At 47.4% G+C, this 22,547-nt stretch overlaps 1 protein-coding gene across 1 annotated transcript in view; it reads right to left on the bottom strand.

The window, feature by feature from the left end:
• LOC308522769 (dehydrogenase/reductase SDR family member 2, mitochondrial-like) overlaps positions 1–22,547 on the bottom strand; it is a gene marked incomplete at both ends in the record, with an annotated part of 60,915 nt that overhangs the window by 31,748 nt on the left and 6,620 nt on the right. The window contains 2 exons of the mRNA XM_081096334.1: positions 14,507–14,568; positions 19,866–19,933. Coding sequence (XP_080952460.1) covers positions 14,507–14,568; positions 19,866–19,933 — 130 coding nt within the window. The remainder of the gene's footprint in view (positions 1–14,506; positions 14,569–19,865; positions 19,934–22,547) is intronic.

Raw genomic sequence — 22,547 nt, 5'->3', positions numbered from 1 at the left:
ACGGCGTGGTATTGGTGAAGCTGTGGAGCTGGTGTGAGCACAGAGGAGCAGGTGGACGAGGACTGGGATGTAACTGTGATGGGACTAGAAGGGCTCAACCCATGTAGGGTGAAGCTGGGGGTGTGAGTCACCACTCCTTGAGGGCCCGAGACTTCCCTAGTTTTCTTTGCTCCCTAATAGGAACCTGGTTAGGAGAGAGGCCATCGCCTTGTGACGGTCTCAGAGTGGCACATGCTGACAGGAACTGGAACCACCAAGATCGTTGTGTCCTGGGAGTCAGATGGTCAGAAAACACTGGGTGAATCTCACAGAAAGCCAGAGGAGGAGGGCGTGGTGATGATGAATCCCCCCTATTTAACAGCTGAGGAAACTGAGGGCCAGAAAGGTAAGGAGAGAAGCAGAGGAGGGACTCCAAAGATCAATCATTCCTAGTTCAGGATTATCTCCATGGCTCCCAGGTGGGGAGGGAGACAACTGAATGAATCTCCTCTTAGAGCCCCTGGGCTTCTGAGGGACTGATTCCTGGGCTATCGGGCATGACTTTTAATCACCGCCTCCCTAGCCCCCCAGGCAAAGACTTTCTCTTTTCTTGCATCTCAGGATGCTCAAGTGACAAATGTGGAGGAAAGCTGTCCTGAGGATGGGGCAGTGGTGAGGAAATAGACCACTGATGTGGGGATGGCCTTTGTAGGCAAAGTGCCTGCTCATACTGGCCTTCTTCACAAAGAAAGCAAGGTCAGGACTTTCTAAATAAGTTTATCAGCTCAGCAGCAACTCTGCCCCGTTGCCTGCCATGCCCTACACTAGATCTGTCTTAGGGTTCTATCAGCTAGCACCTGGTGCCTATGACACTTCCTAAGAGCCTGACCTCTGTTCTCCTATCTCATCACCACCTGCTTCCCTGGGTAAAATGTGGTATCTACACCCAGAGCGGCAGCCCTCAGGCCGGGCGGTGGACATCAGAGCCTTGAGGAGAAGTGGCACCACGACGTTCTCTTGGTGAGGTCGCTGGGCTTGGAGAGCGCAGGATGGACGTGAGTCCTACACAGTCCTCTGGCCTCCCTGCCCTGCATGAAAGGAGGACAGAACTGAGTTCTCAGCCCGTGCACTAGTGAACTCTGACATCTGGCCTTGCTGACCTGGCTGGAAGGCCCAGCACACTCCACACCCAGATCCTACCTTCCAGGCCCCACTAGGGATATGGTAGGGCCCTTCTGCCCTCCAAATCCCAGCTCCTGAGCTGTGCAACCTAGATGGGGTGAGAGGAAGGACCAATAAATGAGTACACAGTCAGAGTCCTGTCTCCTCTGGGAGACCACCTACCACTGCCATTCATAGATAATTATAAAAGAATTTATAAAAGCCAGATTATCTTCAACCAGAAAAAATTCAGAAGGTCAGTGCTAGATAAGATTGTGAAGGGGCTGCTCTTGGCTGACCTGTGCCTTTGTGGGAAGATAGCCCTGCTCAATGCCAGGGCTGGGGAGCCACTGGACAGAGAAGTAAGAGGCTGCTGGTCTCAGAGGCTGCAGGCCAGGGCTGCAGCGTGAGGGGGCTGAGCGTGCAGGTCACAGAGGTGGCTGGGCTGAGCTGGGCTGGGGAAGCTCAAGGTGGTTGGCATGGGAGCAGCCAGGAGCTGAATCCTCACCACGCCAGGAGCAGGCAGTTTACCTGATGCCCTTTGATGCCCGCCACACAGTCACGGACCCCGTAAGTCCCAGCAGGCAGTTTTGCTGGTAGTGTAGGCTCCCAGCATCGAAGAAGGAAAATGAAACAGAACAAGTTCACTGCAGATGAGAGGAGGGGCTCTTGCTAGGCCTCGGGGGCTGCGGAGGATGAACATGCTCACTTTCAAGCATTTCAGACATTTCTTTCCCTGCACCCCTGGGAATCACCAAGGAACAAAATCTGAGCAGGATCGGGATGGAGCTGGGTTTAAAGAAGAGTCAGGAAGGCAGAGGTTATGTTTGCCCGTGCAGACCCAGAGCTTAGGTGCAAGTTCAAGGAACTGGACTGAAGAGACCCAAGGCCAGAGCCCTGTCATATCCTGAACGGGTTGACCTTGGCCAAGTCAGTTAAGATCTCTAGGTTTCAACTGCTTCATCTGCCACGTGGAGTTTATAAGCTCTGCCTGGTGATAGTCACAGGAATGTCACGCAGGGATGCTGATAGCCTGTACTTGGTGAATGCAAAGTTAATGCCACCCCCTTCCTTCGGACTACGGTCCCACCCCAGGGTGCATGGCGTGGCAAGCAGAGCGTAGACTGATTTCAGCTCCCATAGTCCTTGGACTGGGTGCCCTTGTTCAGTGACCAACCTGTACAACCATACACAGCAGCTCTGGGGTTGTGGGGACTGAATGAGATTAACGGCAATGAATGCGGGTTTAAATGTGGATAGGACAGGGGTACAACGTTGTGTGCTTGGATTTGTTATCACAGGGGATCAGTATTTGCTTCTCCCCCACCCCGGTACCCGCTCCACTGCCCCGCTCTGAAGCTCACCACGCACTGTTTGAGGCGCACAGACGGAGCCGTGGCATCCGGGCAGCATCAGAGCCGCCCTGGGAGGAGAAAGACAGACGTGACAAGGTGGAAGGTGAGCACAACTGAGAAGCCAGGTGCTTCCAGAAAATGTCTCCAAGTGATGAGGAGACAGAACTGGACCCTGAGGAGAAGAAGGGAAAGTGGGGGTGGTGTTGGGAAACCAGTCACATGGGCAGGGCTAATCGCAGCTGGGTCCCTGGAGAACAGGGCTGGGAGCATGGAGCCCAAGAGTGAGGTTGCAGCAGTGGTTTCCAACGGGGGTGGGGGTGGGGGGTGGGGGGGTGGGGAGTAGGAATGTGTGTGGCTACTCCCTTGGGAGAGAAATGCATTTAGAGTCAGCTGAGTTATAAATCTAACTCTAGAGCAGGAGCGGGAACTGGTTGCTGACTCAGATGAGAAGAAGAGCAAAAGTGGGGAGAAACTTGGTCGTGAGAGACTGCAGAGCACACAGGGGAGGAACAGAGGGCCTTCCTCTGACCTCTTTGGAGGGGTTAGGCCAGGGGTGGGCAAACTTTTTGACTCGAGGGCCACAATGGGTTCTTAAACTGGACCGGAGGGCCGGAACAAAAGCATGGATGGAGTGTTTGTGTGAACTAATATAAATTCAAAGTAAACATCATTACATAATAGGGTACGGTCTTTTTTTTTTTTTTTAGTTTTATTCATTTCAAACGGGCCGGATCCGGCCCACGGGCCATACTTTGCCCACGGCTGGGTTAAGCACTCTGGGTTACAACACCAGGCCCCATCCCTTGCAGCTACCCTGCCATTCTCAAGGACAGAGCACATCGAAAGTGATCGAGGCTCCTCTGTGGGTTTGAAGTCAGTTGGCCACATTGCCTCCAAATGTTTCCTTTCACTGTGTTGGTCACATCCCCCGGGGATCAAGTAGCCTAAAGATGTGGTTCAGGAGGCAACAGGAGAGAGATCCTGGCATCCGGAGCACACTCCTACCTGCTCTGCTTGGCATATTCCACTTGGGGGCCCCTTCCCCGAGTGTCCCCTTAGCACAGAGAACAAGGCAGAGTCGTCCCAACTCCACGGCCTCAGGGCCCTCTTCTCCATGGAGCAGCAGCTGGCTCAGCATTAGGGCGCAGATCTGAAATTGGAGTGTGTGTGGGGGGGGGGGGGAGGGGGAGGAGGGGCGCGGAGGGCAGGAAAACTGTAAGGTCCTTGGAGAGCCTGAAGTCCTGTGGGGAGGAGCTGGGGTCTGTGCTGCTCTTCTCCCAGAGTGTGGCCCTGGAGTCATGGTGGAGAAGGGGTCTAAGGGATGTGCCCTGCCTTCCAGGAATACTTGGCTTAAGAACCCCCTCACTGTCCTTCACTGCACAGACTCTCCACAGCACACACTACCCTCCATGTTGGAAGCTACCCATTGTCTTCACTATCAGAAAAGTATAAACAAGGAGCCCGGAATGCTGGTGAACCTTGAGCTCTGGCAAGGGTCAAAGCTATGCAGCGATTGTTTAGTCAAGACAATGGCATCTCAAGCAATTTCCTGATCAAATAGTCTCAAAGTAAATATTTACTAATATTTACTGACCTTTAAGATAGTCTGTCTGTTACTGGAATTGCCTGCCTAAGGGCAATATGTGTATCCAAAATTGAATAAAAGGTTGTCAGGGCCTGGGCCCCAATGAAGTCCTTCTATTTGAGTTGGACTCTCTGCCTGGCCCCCAATTTCCAAATTATTATTTATTGTCTCGTCTCATCATTTGTCCACGGCCCTTCTCCAGATCCCAAGCTCTAGGTCACGTGGGATGTGGCTTCTCACACCTCCAGAAAAGCAGGTCAGTGAAAATCAAATTGGGAAGGGACATTAGAAAAGCTAGTGTCTTAGTATCTATATTAATGAGTAGAAGTGAGAATTTGCATGGCACCGTAAACACCAGTGTTGTGTGAGGCAAAACTCAAGAGCAGATGCTGAAATCTGAGTGTCCTATAAGAGCCATTAGCTGAGCAGGGGAGGAACAGGGCAGAGCTGGGCTGGGAAGGTCAAGGAATGTGAAAACAAACATGAGTAAGTGGGTCAGGGTTTGTAAGGAGAGAAGGGAGGGTGGTCAGTAGAAAAAGCCTATATAAGGAAGGAATGGCTCACCCTGACCACAGGACCCAGATCTGCTGACACGGTGGTGGGGAGGGTCAGGACTTTGCTGACCCCTCTCAGAGGGCACTCAGGACACCAGTGGCAGTTGAAGCCTCATAGTGCATGGTGGAATCTGGCTTGGATGGTGGGCCTGAATGGAGGTCTCTTCTCTCAGCTGTCTGTGGAAGGTGAGTCCATGGGACACCCCAAACTACAGGATAAGAGTGGGTGCCAGTGAGTCCAGACTGCAGTAGCTTCAGAAGCCTGAGCCAGGAGAGAGGATCTGGCTCAGAGCTGGGTGAGTCCCCTCACATCTGGGGTTTGGAATAGGGCTGAAGGAGAGAAGTTCTGCAGTATCATTAGCCACCTGAGCAGACTAATCCAGGTGTGCTCTACCTAATGGAACCAGGGCTGTGGCTCAAAGGTAAGGGGGTGGGAGCAGCTGAGAATACAGGCAGGTGTGTGAGTAGAGATGGGAAACAGAGAACCTCACAGCTCTGTGCTCTCAGGGTCTTCCCGTGTCTCACACCTGATCATTGGCCCCTGGGTGCTCCTGCCAGGAGATGACCACAGTGTTGCACACCAGGAAGTCGATGCCCCCACAGTACTCCGGGGCTGGGGGTTGGAGGAGATGGAGGCAGCACGGAAAGTGAGGAAGAGATCAAATTGTTGACTAGGAACCTCCTCCTCCCTCCAAAGTCTTCTGCCAGGCCTTACCCCCTCAGAGATCCCTGCCATGTGCGTCCTGGAACACTGAGTGACATTTCCTGCCAGTGTCATCAGGGCCTCGTGCTTAATTCTCTCACCCTAAGACTCACCTGGGAGAAAAGTGGCCAGTGCATAAGACATGTGCTTACACCTCACCTGAACTAAGAGCTTCCAGTCCTGCTGGGCTCTCTCCTTCTTTCTCCCCTTATACTTCCAGGTACAACTCTCCCCCTGATGCTGCCTCCTTTCTGGGAGTCTAACACTCTTTAAGTCCTGCATAGCTGGAGTCTCCTCTCTGGAAAACATATCTGGCAGATTCCCACTCTCCTTCAAGACTCTCTTCAAAAATGACCTTTTCCTGGAAAGCCCCTGAGCAGCACCCACTCACACCATAACTATGATAGGCCTTCCAACCTGGCATCTCCCCTGCTCCAGTCCACAGGGCTGCCCCTGCTACGGGCATTGTCCCAGCTTCTCTTGTTGAAGCTCTGGGTGTCTATTCCCTGCAGGGAACTGCCAGGTGTAGGATTGAGGTTAAGAACATGGATTTTGGAGTCAAGCAAACCTCAGTTCAAAGTCATCCTTGCCACTTAACCTCTCTAGGTCTGTTTCACACCATAGAGCTGTTATGACAGCATTGAGCTCCTCACATAGTAATGTGCTAGAGCGTTACTATATGTCTGACACACAGTAGATATCCAAGAATACGTGTTTTTTTAAAAAACAGTGTTTTGATTTAGAGCCTTTCTACCCTGGGCTGGGTCTGTGTGCTCTCACCTCTGCTCCCTCACCGGGGTCACCAGCCACTCCAGGTCTTTGCACATGGTGCGCGGTGCCCATCACACTCAGCCCCTCCCCCTGCAGCACTGCCACTGTCATGCATTGCATGACTCCAGGGGTGTCAATCCCTAGACCTCAAGGTGAATGGAGTCAGGATACAAATGGCCCTGGGTTAGGCCCCTATAATTGCCCGTATGTTGTCCCCTTTCTGTTTTCAGCCAGGTCAGCTCAGAAGAAAGTTTGTCTCTGCTTCATAAGACCTTCCTAAAAACCTCAGGAAATAGCCAATATCTCCTAACATCCTGGTATTTTTTTCTTCCACATCTCCTAAAACTCCAGCCTCAACAGACATTTGGTCTGAGACAGCTAAGCTGCAGTAAGAAGAGTTTAACCAGCTACGTCACTATCACATAATAAGAAAGAGGGCTTCTCACTCAGCTAATTTCACATTTTGGAGTCTTTACCCTTTAAAATCTTGATTTGATTCACAGGTCCTTCTTTTTGCCTTATTTTTAGAAACATGCAATAACTTGCAGTGCAATGAAATGTAGAATTTAATTAGGCTTTAAAATTTAAAACCTTTTTCAAGGCAACTAGACAATGATGAACTTCGTGGATAGATTGACTTGTAATCGAGGTCCTGCATAGAATGTTAGATGGTGATAAGGGCTAGGAAGAAAAACGAAGCCAGGAAGAGGAATATGGCAGAGGGTTGTAGTTTTATAAAAGGTGTCGCTAAGAAGGTGAGATTTGAGTAAAGACCTGGATGAGGTAAGGTTGCAAACCATGCAGGTATCTAGGGGGAGAGTATAGTCCAAGGAGAGAGAACAGAAGTACAATTGTCCTAATGCAGAAGCAAGCCTGGCCCGCTCAGGTAACAGCACAGAGAACAACACGGTTGAAGTGAGGTGAGCAGGGGGAGACTGGCAGGATACACAAATTAACAATTTCCTTATTTGGGGGCATTCAGGCTATTTCCAATGTTTGATTTTATAAATAATTTTGCACTCGATATTTTATAAATTATTTCTTTACTAATGACTCTTACCATTGGAATGCCTGGATTAAATGAAGTTCTTGATTCATAATGCCAAGTTGATTTCCTGAATAGTTGTAGAGTTTCCACTTCCACCAAAAATGTATGAATGTACTGATCGCATCCCTTATCACCACTGTAAGTATTGTCCCTTTAAAATCTTTGTCATCTTGCCCTGGCTGTTGTGGCTCAGTTGGTTGGAGCATTGTCTCATACACCAAAAGGTGGCAGGTTCAATTCTCAGAGCACATACCCAGGTTGTGGGGCGTGTGTGGGAGGCAACTGATCAACTGATTAATCTTTCTCTCTCCCTCTTCCCTTTCCTCTCTCTAAAATCATATAAAATAGAAAAAATAAAATATTTGTCATCTTGATGGGTAAAAATGGTAAGGCATTGTTGATTTTATTTATAGTTTATTAATTATTAAGTTGAACTTTTTCATGTTTATTGGCCACTTAGATTTCTTTGCTATGTATTGTTTTTCATAAATTTTGCTCATCTACCTACTTAGATATTAATATTTTTCTTACCAATTTGCACAGTCTCTTTGTTGGGACTGCCATAACAAAGTACCATAGATTGGATAGTTTATACACAACTGAAATTTTATTTCTCACATTTCTGGAGGCTGCAAGTCTGAGACTAGGGTGCCAGGATGGTCAAAGGTCTGGTGACAACTCTTATTGGGGTTGAAGACTGATGATTTCTTATTGTATCTTCACAGAGTGGAAAGAGAGCCAACCCCTGTCTGGTCTCTCTTCTAGGGCACTAATCCCATCATGGGGCTCCACCCTCATGACCTAATTTCCTCCCAAAGGCCCATCTCTAAATATCCATCACACTGGGGATTAGATTTTAACATATGAATTTGGAGGGAACACAAATTTTCAGTCCATAACACTTATTAAATGTCATTTTTGCTGGATATCCCCAAATAATATGCAGAAGCAACTTGGAGACATTAGTATTCTGCTTGTTATTGCTGCTGCATCACCATAGTAGGAGCCTCTAGCCAGGTACTGTGGCTCCTAGGATAAGAATTAGACTCTACACTTAGTCTCTCCATCTGAGGCCAGCAAAACACCCTCTCTCTTTCCTCCAACTGCCCTGGCTGTCACTCAGTTCCTTTCTACTACAAGTTCCACTCTGTTTGCTATCCCATATTTTACAGTAGTCTTCCTCATTATAATGTGATTTTTTTCCACAATGAGGGTCTTGTTTCTATGGTGATGTAAGAGAAAGTCTGTGTGGAGACATTGCAGGGAAACTTTCACCTACTTTGAGAGGTAAACAATCTGATTGAGGTAAAGGGTCAGTGGAGATTCTGAAAGTGCCAGGCAGAGGGTAAACCTCTGTGGGGAAGTTAACTCAATAGGAAAACATAATGAACTCCTTTCTTGTCATTGTTATTACCTCCCATAGGCATGCAACTTTCACACCCCTCTACCACTAACATTGCATATTCAGTAATATTTTTTCATGTATTGCCTTCAACATTTGGTCTGAAACAACTCTTTAGGCAACTTAGACAACTTTTAAAACAACTTTGTCAAAGAAAAAGAGTATTATGTGGCAGCTACAGAGTGATAAAAGATTACTGGAGTACTTTCTCTTTCTACAGTAAATGAAAGTTTAAACAATTTTTCATGTGAAAGGTAAACAAATAATAAAAAGAAAGAAGTTCAGTAGCATAATTAATAAAAATGGTTCTACTGCAAAGTCTAATACAATAAATCAGTGTTTAAGTATAATTTAAAAATATTGTGACTCTCATGCAAATAAAAACCAAATAGGTGTCAAAATCTTATCTAACTCATTAATTAATGAGAGAACCAATAAGATGTTATGACCAATTCAGAGAACGTATGAGAAGCTAGGTATTTAGAGGAAATGTTAGAATTAGATTTGGGGGTTAGACAAAAAAATGATTTAACATCCAAGAAGGCAATGAACCATAAACTTTGGGACCATCTTTTCTAGTAGAATTATTTGCATTTCTAACTGACAAAAATCTATACATTAATCTTTGCTCAGAGATGATAGAAAGTCAAACCCAACACTACACTGAAAATATTCTTCCAGCTCTTCTGCCTACTTCCAAGTTTTAAATAATTTTTCTGACATAGAGTGAATGTAGTTTTGCAGGCGAGCAAGGAGTACAAGTGGATCTGGAAATGAGGGACCCAGAAAGTCAGAAAACAGTTCGGGGAGCCCACAAACTCTTCCTCTTGACTCAGGAACACAGGTGACTCTGCCAGCAGCCTCTCAAACTAGGAGTGAGCTTGAACTTACAGAACTGTCCCACTTGGCCGCCAAGCCTGCCTCTATCTCCAAAAGAAGCAGAGGGATATAGGAACTTTGAGGGAGAAGCCACCAGGTGAGCCTCCTTCCTCTCCCAGACACTTAGGAAATAATTGCATGAAACACCTGCTCCAGGCAAGGAGCCCACAGCCAACAGCAAAATCCCAAATACAAAACAGCACGAAAAGGACCTCTCCTGGCTGCACAGGCTCTTTGAGATCGATGGGGCCAGATGTGGTAGATCAATTGCTCTGGCTTAACTTTGCCACTAGAGGTATTGAAGAAACAAAAAATAACTGACAGCTGAAGGACCTCAAAAAGGTCGGAAGGGAAACCCAGCTAGAGCAGAGGTGAGAGGCACCTCAGGCTATAGTGAAATGGGCAAGGGCACCCTTCACTGATGGGAGGGAGTGAGGAAAAGGAAGAGCCCCTCACAGACAGATTCATAAGGCAGTGGGAGGGACAAGAAGTTGAAGTTCCCAGATCATTTCCCTGCCTCCCGTATGAAGATGGAGCGGGAGGTGGCGAGGAACTGGGCTTGAGAAGATTGGTGTTACAGGCTGAACTGTGTCCACTCCCTCAAATTCATATAGTGAAGTCCTAACCGAGTACCTCAGAAGGCAAGGGTATTTAAAGAGGTAATTAAGGTTGAATTATGTCATTGGAGTGAGCTCTAATTCAATATGGTGTCCTCATAAGAAGAGGAGTTAGGACAAAGACATGCACAGAAGAAAGACCATGTGAAGACGGGGGGTGAGGTGGTGGGGGGGGGTGGGGGGTGGTGCAGCGTCTTCAAGCCAAGGAGAGAGGCTGTGGAAGAAATCAACTCTGCTGACACCTTGCTCTCAGGCTTCTAAACTCACGAACTAAGAAAATAAATATCTGTTGTTTAAGTCCCTTAGTCTATGGTACTTTTTTATGGCAGCTCTAGTGCACCAGTACAATTGGTGAAGGTTTAAGTACATGCTGAGGAGAAAGGGAGACAGTCCTGAACAGGACCAGGTGATCTTAAAAGTCAAAAAGCCTTAATGTCTCCAGTTTTCCACAATAACGGAGCCATACTTAAAAACAAACAAAAAATACACGTTTGGACTGATTTAGCACAAGGGTTCTCCCAAAGGAGTACAATGGAAAAGCAGTGAGAAAAACTGAGGGTGCTTAAAAGAAAGAGATTAAGTGATATATTATGCAATCTAGACTATACAAACAAGGAAATAAAGGTGGAGGGATTGATATATTAGGACAATATGGAGGGGTCAGGGAATAGGGGTTCCAGTCTATAATACTGAAAAACTGATGTAAGAGGAATCAGAGCAGAAAGAGGTAGAAGAACAGGAATTTGTGTCGAGAGGGTAAGATGTGTACATTTCATATTTCAAGATGGAAGAGACTTGGATGATGACAACTCTAAGCTATCACTGTGTTTGACAGTGGCTAAAATAATGTTGAGCTGAAGGTCACTAGAACTAAAGATGTCAAAGAATTTTAAGGTTAAATGTTGAATTAAGGGAATGATGAAATCACCCAGATTGAGGGTGGGACTTGGAGAAAATAGGAATCTTGTGAGCCAGCCTTCCATGAATGATGGGAATGGCAGCAGGCCTGCCATTCAGCAAACATTTATGGAGCACTTACCGTGATCCAGATTCCAGGGACACAGCAAAAATTAAGACAAATGATCCCTGTGATCCTGATGGTCCTCCAGTGGATGTGTTCACACTCTGGTGAGGAAATGGAGGACGCTGACAAGGAGAGGTTGAAGGCTACAAGGCATGAATTTGTGAGCAGACATTTATGCATAATCGCAAAGGAGGGCTGGGTTGGAAGTGACATGGCGTAATTAGGAGAATGTGGTGCTCCTGAATCCACAAGAGCATAAGCTCCATTATGGCACCTAGAGAACATATATTTGCCATTTACCACTCTATTCTCAGTTCTACATAGAAAATGCCAGCCACGTAATGGAAGTACAGAATATTTGTTAAATGATGAATGAAAGTGTGCATGCATGAATGAATGAAGTCGAGGGGACAGTGGAGCATCAGAGAAAGAAAAATCTCCAACCCAGACCTGAGTATTTCATCTATTTGTGATATTCCCTAAAATGACCTCTATTGGATTGATGAGCCTGGTATAAGGTCTCCTCAGTAGGAAACATGAACAGAAGAATCACTGAGCCAGAATGGAAAATGACAGTTAATTCATTCAATAAATATTTGTTGAACGCCTCTTACAGTTTCAGTGTTCATGGGGGGAAAAAACGCAGAAAAGATAATGCCATAGAAAGTGATTGGAGTGGGAGCAATATTAGTTAGGGTGGTCAAGGGTCAGAGGAGGTTCTATTTGATCTGAGACCTAAAAAACAAACAAAACCAAAACAAAACAGAAAACAGGTGTGCTAAGGAGACTGTTCTGAGCAAAGGGGAAAGCATGTGAAAATATGCTGCTTGAGAACTATAAGAAAGCCATTGTGACTAGAGCTTGGTGAATGAAGGAGAATGTGGTAGGAGAGGGAAGCAGAGACCAGGCTATGGAAGACTTGAGAGATGAAAGAATTCAGGCTGGACCATGGTGGCAGAGATTCATAACTTTACCAAAATCCATTTCCCTTTTCTTCCTGGGCACACAGTATATATTTCCCAGCCCTCCTTAAAGTTAGATATGGCTTAAAACTTCTAGAGATTAAAAAATACAAATTCTTAAATGTAAATATTGATAGCAAGTTAGGCACTGAAAAAGGAAAGACCAGTAAACTTGAAGACATAGCAACAGCAAGAAAATGAAGCACAGCAAGAAAAAAACCTAGAAAAAGTTAACAGAGCTTCAGTAACCTGTGGGATAACATGAAATGTTATAACATACATGTAACTAGAGTCTCATAAGGAGAAGAAAGAATACACAGATGTTTATAGCAGCTTTATTCATAATTGCCAAAACTTAGAAGTAACCAAGATGCTCTTCAGTAGGTGAATGGACAAACTGTGATACCATCCATCAATGGAATATTATTCTGTTGTGCTTTATTCATACAATGAAATACTACTTAACAATATAATGGAATCAACTGTGGATATGCAACACTAAAGACAAATCTCAAAAGCTTTACGCTGAGCAAAAGAAGCCAGACATAAAGATTACATATACTATATAATTCTATTTATTTTTTCTTTTCTTTGTATAATTCTATTTATATAAAACTCTAGAAAACAAACAAACCCAAAGTGACAGAACACATCTTAATAGTTGCCTTGGCTGGAGCCCTGGGAGACTTTTGGAGGCAATGGAAATATTCTATATTTTAATAGTGGTAGTGGTTAAATATGTAAAAATGTATTAACACTCAAAGAAAAGTTTGCTTGAAACGGGTGTTTTATCATATGTAAGCTAAATAGCCTGTAAAAGAAAATATATGATAATGTGCATATTCTCAAAGGGATGACCAGGGAGGTTTTAATTAAAATTTAATTTACAAAAGAGTGGACATAGTTTAGAACATGCAACAAGATATGGTGTAGCGCTTCTTACTGGGCCAGCAACAGTAAGGAGCCATTACCACTCCTAGGCCTGAAGGCACAAGAGAGAAGACTTACAGAAACCGAGCTATCTGGAAGGTGTTGCCTGAATACAGCTATGTAGGCTTTGGTGGAGAGAACAACCCAATGTGGCAAACAGACAAGAAGGAAACTTAAGAAATACCTTTCCTGACCTCACTCTTCTCCCATTCAATCTCCCTGGTCCCTTCTACTGACCGAACCGAACTAGAAGCCAGAAGTCAAGGAAACCTGTTGAAGCAGTCTCCAGAGCTCAGCCTCCCAGAACACAGAGTAGAGAAGGGTAGGGAGAGTGCATCTGGAGGAACAGATGGAAATTAGCCTAATTTCCAATTTCATGACAAAGGACTGAGGGAAGGGAAGGAAAGGTAAAAGTCTTGAGGATGGGAGGCAGTGATAAAGGAAGCGACTACTCCAGGGATAAGGCTTCTAGGCCCCTATTCACTAGCCAAATAGGGATGAATCCAGATTAAAAGCTTCCAGGTATGTGTATTTCCACATGAAAAGTTTCAAACATCTTGCTTTCCTTCTCATTTCCCAAGCAAGTTTTCCTATATGGCCCTGAACCCTCAGGCTCCCCACCTCCATGTTTCCCCACCAAGCTCCTAGTTTCACACCACAGACCATGGCCCCACTTTCTTACCCCGCCTGCTTCACAGCTGAGGGGAGAAGTGGGCCACCACGATGTTCTCCCTAATGATATAGCTGGCATCTGAGGAACACAGGAAGGTCATGATCCCTCACATTCCTTGGGCTCCCCAAACCTGAAGGGAAGGTAGCAGAGCTGAGGTCACAGCCCATGCAATGCTGAGCTCTGACTCCTGATTATGCTGGCACAGAGGGGGCCCACATTGACCCTATAGACCAATATCTCACAGGATTCTAGTCCAATTAGGCTCCAGGGAAGGTCATGGTGGGCTCAGCAGGACCGCTCCTGTCTCCAGCCCCCAGCTCCAGGACTGTGCTGTCCTCAGATTTAGCAAGGGTAACAGCCAGTGTATGAAGAGAAGATATGGGCTTTGTCTTTTCTGGATATTGAAATTTCCTTCAAACTAGACATAGACCATTAAAACCCCCAACCTCACCTACAGCTATAATCTATAGACTTCATTAAACCAGGTAGCAAGTTCAGCAATGATTTCTCCTGGGAAGATTTCAGAGTCAATGTTAGCTTTGCAGAAGGACCGTTGGTGGGGATGAAAGCAGAGGGGTAGGGCAGAACTCTAGTCTGCTCCCCACCAGGAACAGAGACCCCATTCTTCTGCAGGTAAATTAGGCTGCTGGTGCCAAAGGCTGCAGTGCAGAGCCTCTGAGTGATGAACCTGGGCTGGGGCTCTAACCTGAATATGCAGGTCTCTGTGGGCTTTGGGAGCTTGGCCAGGGACGGGACCAGTGGGGAAATGGGGCAGAGCTGGGGAGTAGGAGCTGTTTGTGAGCCTCACCACTTGCATAAAGTCAGTCAATTATTACTGGCACCAGGCAATTCACTCGAATGCGTTTTGGGGCCAGCTCCATAGCCAGAGATGTAGAGAAGCCCAATGGGGCTGTTTTGCTAGCTTCTGAAAAGCAAAGTGGGTTAGGATTGGAAGGAGGGAATGTTCCTGGATGGCCAGCGCTGTGACTCTGGATCTCAGACTAAGACAGGCCTGACATTAGGCCTAAACTAAAATTCCTTCTCCCACCCCTCAACGCCCCACAATAATTTTCAAGGAGTGAAGTTCTGAGACGGAGAGCCTTCTCTAGGCTTCTGTGTGTCCAAGCTTGACACAGAGAAGGCTGCACTGAGCTTTCAAACAGACAAGAAACTGGAATTAGGAAAACTCAGGACTCAGAATGTGCTTTCCCCAGACCAGCTGTGCTTACCCTGAGCAAATGGCTTTACATTCTTGGGTTTCAGAGATGTTGTGGCAAAATGAGATGCTAAAACCAGATCTGTAGCCTTTGGGTCAGTGGTTCTCAACCTTCTGGCCCTTTAAATACAGTTCCTCATGTTGTGACCCAACCATAAAATTCTTTTTGTTGCTACTTCATAACTGTAATGTTGCTACTGTTATGAATCATAATGTAAATATCTGATATGCAGGATGGTCTTAGGCGACCCTTGGGAAAGGGTCATTCGACCTCCAAAGGGGTCAGGACCCACAGGTTGAGAACCGCTGCTTTGGGTTGTTCTGCTGGTGTTACACATTTTAGTTCCATGTCTATGATCAACTGCCAGTGCTCCCACACCCCACATGAGAAACCAGGCTCAGCTGCCCTTCACCCACACCTGTCCAGAGGGCTGATACTCATAGGCCACTCTAGATGAGACCAGAACCTCGTTGCTTCCACTGTCAGGAGAAAGGCAGATGGACAAGATGAAAGGTGATTTTAACAGAAACCAGATGAGCCAGGAAATGGTGCTTTCATGCTGAGAGGAACCAGCTCAAGATTCATGAGAAGGTTGGAAGGTTTCGGGAACATGGGGTAGAAGCTAGACCTCTAAGTCAATGAACACTAGGGTCACTGATGGGGTCACTGCTGCCCCATAAGCACACTCAGGGCAGTGTTCCTTGGGCAAGGACCCAGGGCTGAGAGGCAGTGCTCTGGAGAGCAGAGCCAGGCAATGCTCATGTGTCGTAGAGATCCCTGTAAGATCAGAGCAGTGCCCCTGGGTGGCCCAGGACACAGAAGAGCCAGGCTCTGCAGGGGAAGGTGAGGAGGAGCAAGTGCCACAGTGCCTCTGACCAGAAGGGAAACAGGTGAGATGGCCCACAGATAAGGGCAGGTGTTAGGGAGCCAGAGCCAGGACTCCGGGTTACGACACTCTGGACCCTTATTCCCTGCAGCTGCCTCAAAAGGGTCAAGGTCCTTGCATTCTCTGAGATCAAAGAAACGAGGGCCAGTGAAAGGTCCTTCTCACTCCTGCCCAGCAAATGTTTCCCTTCATCACAATGTCACATCCCATGGGAAAATGGTAGGTCTGGAAATGGAGAATATTTCCCAAAGGACATGCCTCCCGTCTTTCCCAGCATCCTTCACTTCCTGAGTCTGTGCCCACGGTCTGAGGGGTAGAAAAGACCAACACATGGAGAAAGACCCCAATGCCCACTAGCCCCTCTCATGCCCTCATCCCCTGTTCTCCACATGGGGCAGCAGCTGACTCCCCAGCAGGGCTGCGGCCTTCACACTGACGTCCAGGACCTGCAATCAAAGCAAAGATAGAGCCAGAGGAGAGGCAGAGACGCAGTCCGGCTAGGGCCCATTCTCACTGCTCACTTGGAGACCTGTGGCCAGAGCAGGAGCCAAGCCTCATGACTGTGTCGGGTGACTAGGACTCAGTCCTCCTGTGCTATGAGCGGGGGACAGAGTTCTCTGGGAGAAGGAATCTGAGGGCACGTGTAGGATTCTGAGGTTTCTGTTCTTCCCAGGAGATCCTCCCACACAACTTCTCACCTGTCAACATTGCCTTGCGGGGCAAGGGGGGCCGGGGGGTGGGGGGCGGAACAAGGGGAAGCTGGGGAAACAGTAGGGCAGGAGATCAGGATGTCCTGTTTCTTAGTGACTGCCTTATGGGAGGTGCAGGTGAGAAAAGGGGAACCCACAGGCAGCCTTTAGTATGTCAGGAAATCACAACCAGGATTTTTTTTTTTTTTTTTTTTTTTTTTTTTACTGGAAAAACCTAAGTGTGACTGAGGGTGAGGAGGGGGAATTGGGAATTGGCTCAGGAAAGCCAGGGAATGTGAGAACTAGGAAAAGGAAGTGGGGCAGGATCTGCAAGGAGACAGAGGGGATGTTCAGGGTCAGGAGAGGGCAAGGGCCAGGACTGAGCTGATCCCACTCAAGGGGGCACCTCAGGACAGCAGGGGAAGCAGGAGCCCTTCTACTGTAGGTGGAGTCTAGCTGGGACAGTGGGCCTGCATGGGGGTCCCTTCTCTCAGCTGTCTGTGGAAGGTGAGGTGTCCCTGGGACAGTCCAGAGGGACCTCCATGGGACAGCCAGGCTGGGGGAATCAGAGTGGGTGTCAGTAGGTCCAGACTGTGACAGCCTTAGAACCCTTCTCTACGGACAGACTGGGAGGTGTTTTCTGGCATCTCAGGACTTTGTATCAGTGACTGACGCAAGGAAAGACAACATAGCAGAGGCTGCTGTTGCCTGACATAGGCTGGGCCTGTGGTCAGTGCCTGTTGAGCTTGATGGGCTGTTTGACCCAGGTAAGCTCCATCCCCCACCCACCAGAATCAATATTGACCAGAGGTATGTGGGAGTTTAGGTTCTGTGTGTGTGTGTGTGTCCGTGCACGAGCGAAACTGGGTGGACAGAGAACCACGCAAGATGTATAAGATCCTACCCCAGGATCACCTTGTTCCACACCTGCTGGGGTCCAACCCCAGCAGGTCCAGCGGTCCCCAAAGTTGTGGACAGAGTCGACGAAGAGGGAAAGACTCGGAGGCAGCATTCAGTTGATCAGCATGGTTGGGTTCTCTTGTGTGGTTCTATTGCCAGGTTCTGTAGCCAGGTTCTGTCTCTAGGTTCTTCAGCCAGGTTCTCTCGCTAGGTTCTGTCTCTAGGTTCTGTAGCCAGTTTCTGTCCAGGATCTTTTGCCATGTTCTCTCCAGCGAAGTTCTTCTGTCTCTAGGTTCTGTGTCTAGGTTCTGTGTCCTGTTGTCTTGTTACATCTGTATTTATACCAGTTGATTCCAATCCTATCAATCTCTATTCCAAAGGTTAGGGCATTTCTTATCTCCATTCCAGGGAGTAAAGATTATGCAGCTTAAGGATGATTGTTCGTAGTTAAAGTGATTAATTACCCACCTGGCACTTAGTTAAGGGGTTTTAGTCCCTCCCTAACTTCAGGGGAAAATCCCTACCTGGGAAACAACCTTTCTCAAAGAGGTGACCTTGGTTAAAACACATAGTGCCAAGAAGGTGAGCAAACATATTAAGAACAGTATGTCATATATGCCAGGTCCCTTGAAACAGCAAGGATGGACCGGCTCCTGGCACACACCTGCTCACTGGTCCCCCCAGGATGCTCCCCACAAGGGGTTGACCTCTACCACACACACCAGATAATCCATGCCCCTACAGTGCTCCAGAGCTCGGGGAGGAAATGACAGAGGATGTGTGGTGAAGGATGGAGTAAAGGGTGCCCAGAAAGCTCTCTCCTGCCCCAGTGAGGCTGGGAACATGGGGAGCTGATGACTCAGAAGAAAGTAACACCTCTGGTCTGAGGCCGTCCTGGAGCAGTGGTGAGTGGAATATGTATTTCTCACCTCCATGGAAGCATCAAATTTCTGCCCCTAGAAGATGCCTGGTTGATAGGTGGGCCCCCACCAGTCCAGATCTTCACTCACCAGGTGTTGCTGTTTCAAATCTGAGCCTTCTTTCAAACCTCTAACATTTCTAATCAATTCCTTCTCCCTTTCTGTGGAGAGCGGCTACAGCGATTGGACAGGATCAAGCCTTGGACTACGAGAGGGCATGGTCCTCTTGTGGCAAAGCCACATACAAGTCCAAGCTTGGAGGGCAAAGCCCTCCCAGCACAATTATAGCCAAAGGCTATGGTTGTATGTAAGCTTGACCTTATATTCCAACCTTGTAGTCCTAGGTAGCTGAGGAATGTGGGCTGCAGGAGGTACAGCAAGTGCTGCCAAAACAAAGCTTGATAGAGTTCAGAGAATTGCAATAACAGGAAAGAAGCAGATTTGAAACTCACAAGAACATTGTAAATATCTTGACCACTTCCTTGTTTTGCTTTCTGTGATCTGGCTATAAAATAAAGATTCAGCTTACAGGCGGGGTCACTGTGTCCTCATCCAGGTGCAGTGATCCACCTGGCCCCAACTATATCCTCTTGTCTGTTTTCTTTAATCCTTCACTGCCCCTCCTCAGGTTCACCACTGGCCATGCTGGATGCGGTTCATTTCTCCCTCCACTCTGGAAACCGTCCTCCTTGGGTCTCACATACCATGCGTCCAGTCTCTCCAACATGCATATGCCCATTTCACACTCCAGAGTTGCCTCACAGCTCACCTCTTGCAGGTTTGTCACCCACAAACAGCTCTTAACCCAGACCACAACTCTAATGGGCTCCCCACCCAGCACCTGGGGTGCACTGGAATGGCACTGATCAAACACTAACAGGTACACAAATCACTTGGAATCTTGTTAAATGCAGATTTGCATTCAGCAGCTCTGGTGAGCTCTTGGATTCTGCATCTCCAGCAAGCTCCCAGGTCATGCCCAATTGTTGGTCATCAGACCACCCTTTGACTAGCAAGGCTCTGGACTAGATTATGTGAGTTCCCACCTGCCAAGAACATCTCAGACACATCTGCTACCCTTTTATTTTATGCCCTGAGCAGGACTATGTGTGTTGTTGGCCTAGATACCAATATTAGAAATGCCTAACCCCTCCTGCAGGGCTGAATCTGCATGTCCCCAACTGTACCTTTTTCCACCCCCTCTGCTTCACCATGGCCACCCGCCCCTGCTCACCCATCCCTGCCCCGAGCTGCTCACAGAGAGGCAGTGAAGAATCAAGCCATCCCCGTTTCATCAACTGCACTCATGACAATGTCCCTAGGCCCCTGTCCTTGCTCTGGTCTCTGAGGTGCTTTGGAGCTGTCCTTCCAACCCCCACAGGTTGTCATGGTGCTTGCTGCTCAGACTCTTCATTGGACAGAGCAGCAGACTGTTTCCATGGCAATAAAAAGAATCTGTGGAGAGAGGACATTGGCCTTGTAAATTAACTCACTGGAACACTCCTGGGAAATGAGTTCCTCTTGGGGGATCAGGAAAGATTCCCCTCATAGAGATGCAGTTCCTGAGCCATTGCACCAGCCTGGGAAGCCCAGATTTCTAACGGTGGTACCATCATCCCTGTCTACCCTCCAGTTGTAGAGTGTGCCAACTCTAGACTCCTGGCTGCACTCGAACACACTGCAGTCAGGAGAGTGTGGGTGAGATACGGAACACTGGCCATTAGTGCTCCACAGCCAGCGCCCCTGCCCAACCTGTTCCTCCTGGTCCCTCCCTGCTGGACCCCAGTCTCTCTCCCATCTAACAGGACCTTGGGTCCACTCCTCCCTGCTAAGGTGTGAGCTGACACAACTGAAAACAATGCCTCCCCCCAAATACTAGTGTGTTATCACAGGACCTTTGAGGGGAAAAAACAAACATCGCTATTGATCCACTGCAGTCTTTGGGATACATTTCTCTGCCCTGAGTATGTCTTTCCCTTCTGCCTTTCATACCATGAGTCTTGGCTTTTGTCCAGTTCAAGCTCACAGTACTGTCCCAGGGAGGCCACTTAGCGTTCTTTGAAACTCCCAGTCCCTTTCTAAGCCAATACTTGTACACCTGGAATCAGGCTGAGCTAGGTTAAGAGAGATGGCCCTTTCTGCCTCTGCCTCCCAGGCAGCAGCCATTGCCCCACCTACCTCAGTTGTTCCGCAGCTCCCTTCCCTCCCATCAATACTTGTTTTCACACAAGGATCAGAAATCCGTTCACCTGAATGTGACTAATAGCAGATTAAATAGCATTTTCTAAGGGAGATCAAAAATTAAATGTAAGGAAGGAGTTCCCATGTGGAATTCCTGGCACCAGTTCAAGGGAGAGTGGTACAAGAATAGTTTGGATTTAACTCTTTAGAGAGAGAGAGAGAGAGAGAGAGAGAGAGAGAGAGAGAGAGAGAAGCTACATGACTGAATTAGTTCAGTCATGTAGGACCCATCCTATGAGCTCATCTAACCCAAATACCTCCCAAATGCCCCATCTCCAAATACCATCACATTGGAGATTAGGATTTGAATTGGGGGGGGGGGGGCATACTTTCAGTCCACAGCACTCCCTATTTAAACCCAGAAGCTCCTGCCCAGTCAACATGGCTGAGTGTCGACCTATGAACCAGGGGGTTACAGTTGAATTCCAGGTCATGGCACATGCACAGTTGTGGGCTCAATACCCAGTGTGGGGCATGCAGGAGGCAGCCGATCAGTAATTCTCCCTCATTATTGATGTTTCTTTCTCTCTCCCTTCCTCTTTGAAATCAATAAAAATATATTTTACAAAAAGAAGAAGAAACTCCTGCCCTAGAAAAGAGAACTTCTGAGGAGGTTATCAGTGCAGGAGGTAATGGGCCCATGGGAACCTGGCACGGGGCTTTCTTGTGACAAGTTGAGACTGAGGATCAGGGAACCTGATTTCTGGACCACTTTTCCTACCAGCTCACCACTGTGTCAGGTCTCTTCCCCTCCACAGGCCTTCGTTTCCTCATCTGTAAAATGGTGGAGGAGAGGAAAGGTAGGATAAACCAGGCCTTTTGTATAATCTTTTCTACATTATAGGAACAGCTGCCCCCAAGGCAGGGAATGAGCAGGTTTCAACCACTTTTGGAAAAGGCTAGAGAGCAGGTGCACTGGAGAGAAACTAGCAAAATTGGCAGGAAAAACCTAGAATCCATGACAAGCAAGTGGGCTTGGATCCTACAAATCCTAATAGGGGCCACTGCTCCTCACACTTAAATCAATTCTTAACCCCCCACCAAGTGAAACAAGGCAGGAGAGGCACTGAGCATTCCTGACAGGTTTTGCATGGAGTCAGCTGATAAACTTTAGGAAGATGGGGAAGAGAAGAAAGCAGTTAGAGATTTTGGAATGGCTCTATCTCATGTGTGCTGTTGGGGTCTGTTTTGAAGTTGGCTAGTGGGGCTGATGTTTCCTTCTGCTTGGCATCCCATACTCCCTCCTTTTGCTTGTTAAAAGAAACTCTCCAGATGCAGGCCAACTGTGCTCTCAGTAGGCTGTTTAATTGGCCAAGGGGATCATTTGCTTTAGATAGAAGAATAGTCATCTTCTTGGTAAAATCTGACCCAGGACTTTCAAGACACAAAATGCCTTGCGTGTCCTGGCCAATGTGGCTGTTGGTTGGGTATCCTCCTGTGCACTGAAAGGTTGCTGGTTGATTCAGGACTCATGCCTGGGTTGTAGCTCGATTCCCAGCAGGGGGCATGCAGGAGGCAGCCAATAGATGCTTCACTCTCACATCAGTGTGTTTTTTTTTTTTTTTCACTCTCTCTCCATCCCTTCCCCCTCTCTAAAAATAGTTTTTTAAAAGAAAAGAAAAAAAATAGTATATTTGAACCCTTACTTTAAAAAAAAAAAAAAAAGCCCTAGCCAGCTTGGCTCAGTGCGTACACCATCGGCCTGAGGACTGAAGGGTTACCGATTCAATTATAGTCAAGGCACATACCTTGGTTGCAGGCTTGATCCCCGGCCACAGTCAGGGCTCTTGCAGGAGGCAACCAATAGATGTGTCTCTCTCACATCAATGTTTCTCTCTCTCTGTCTCTCCCCCTCCCTTCCACTCTAAAAATCAATGGAAAAATATCCTTGGTTGAGGATTAACAACAAAAAAAAGCCTTGTGCTCTGGAGGAGGTTACTGCTGAATATCTAGTCATTAAACCCTCAAGGTCTCACATCTCGGGCCCACACCTGAGGTGCTTCAGGTCACCAAGGCCTCATCCTTACTACCAGTGTCTTTTGTCAATTGTG

The sequence above is a fragment of the Myotis nattereri genome (assembly GCF_964212035.1).
Source record: "Myotis nattereri genome assembly, chromosome: 1".
NCBI lineage: Eukaryota > Metazoa > Chordata > Mammalia > Chiroptera > Vespertilionidae > Myotis > Myotis nattereri.
This window is presented reverse-complemented; position numbering and strand designations above follow the sequence as displayed.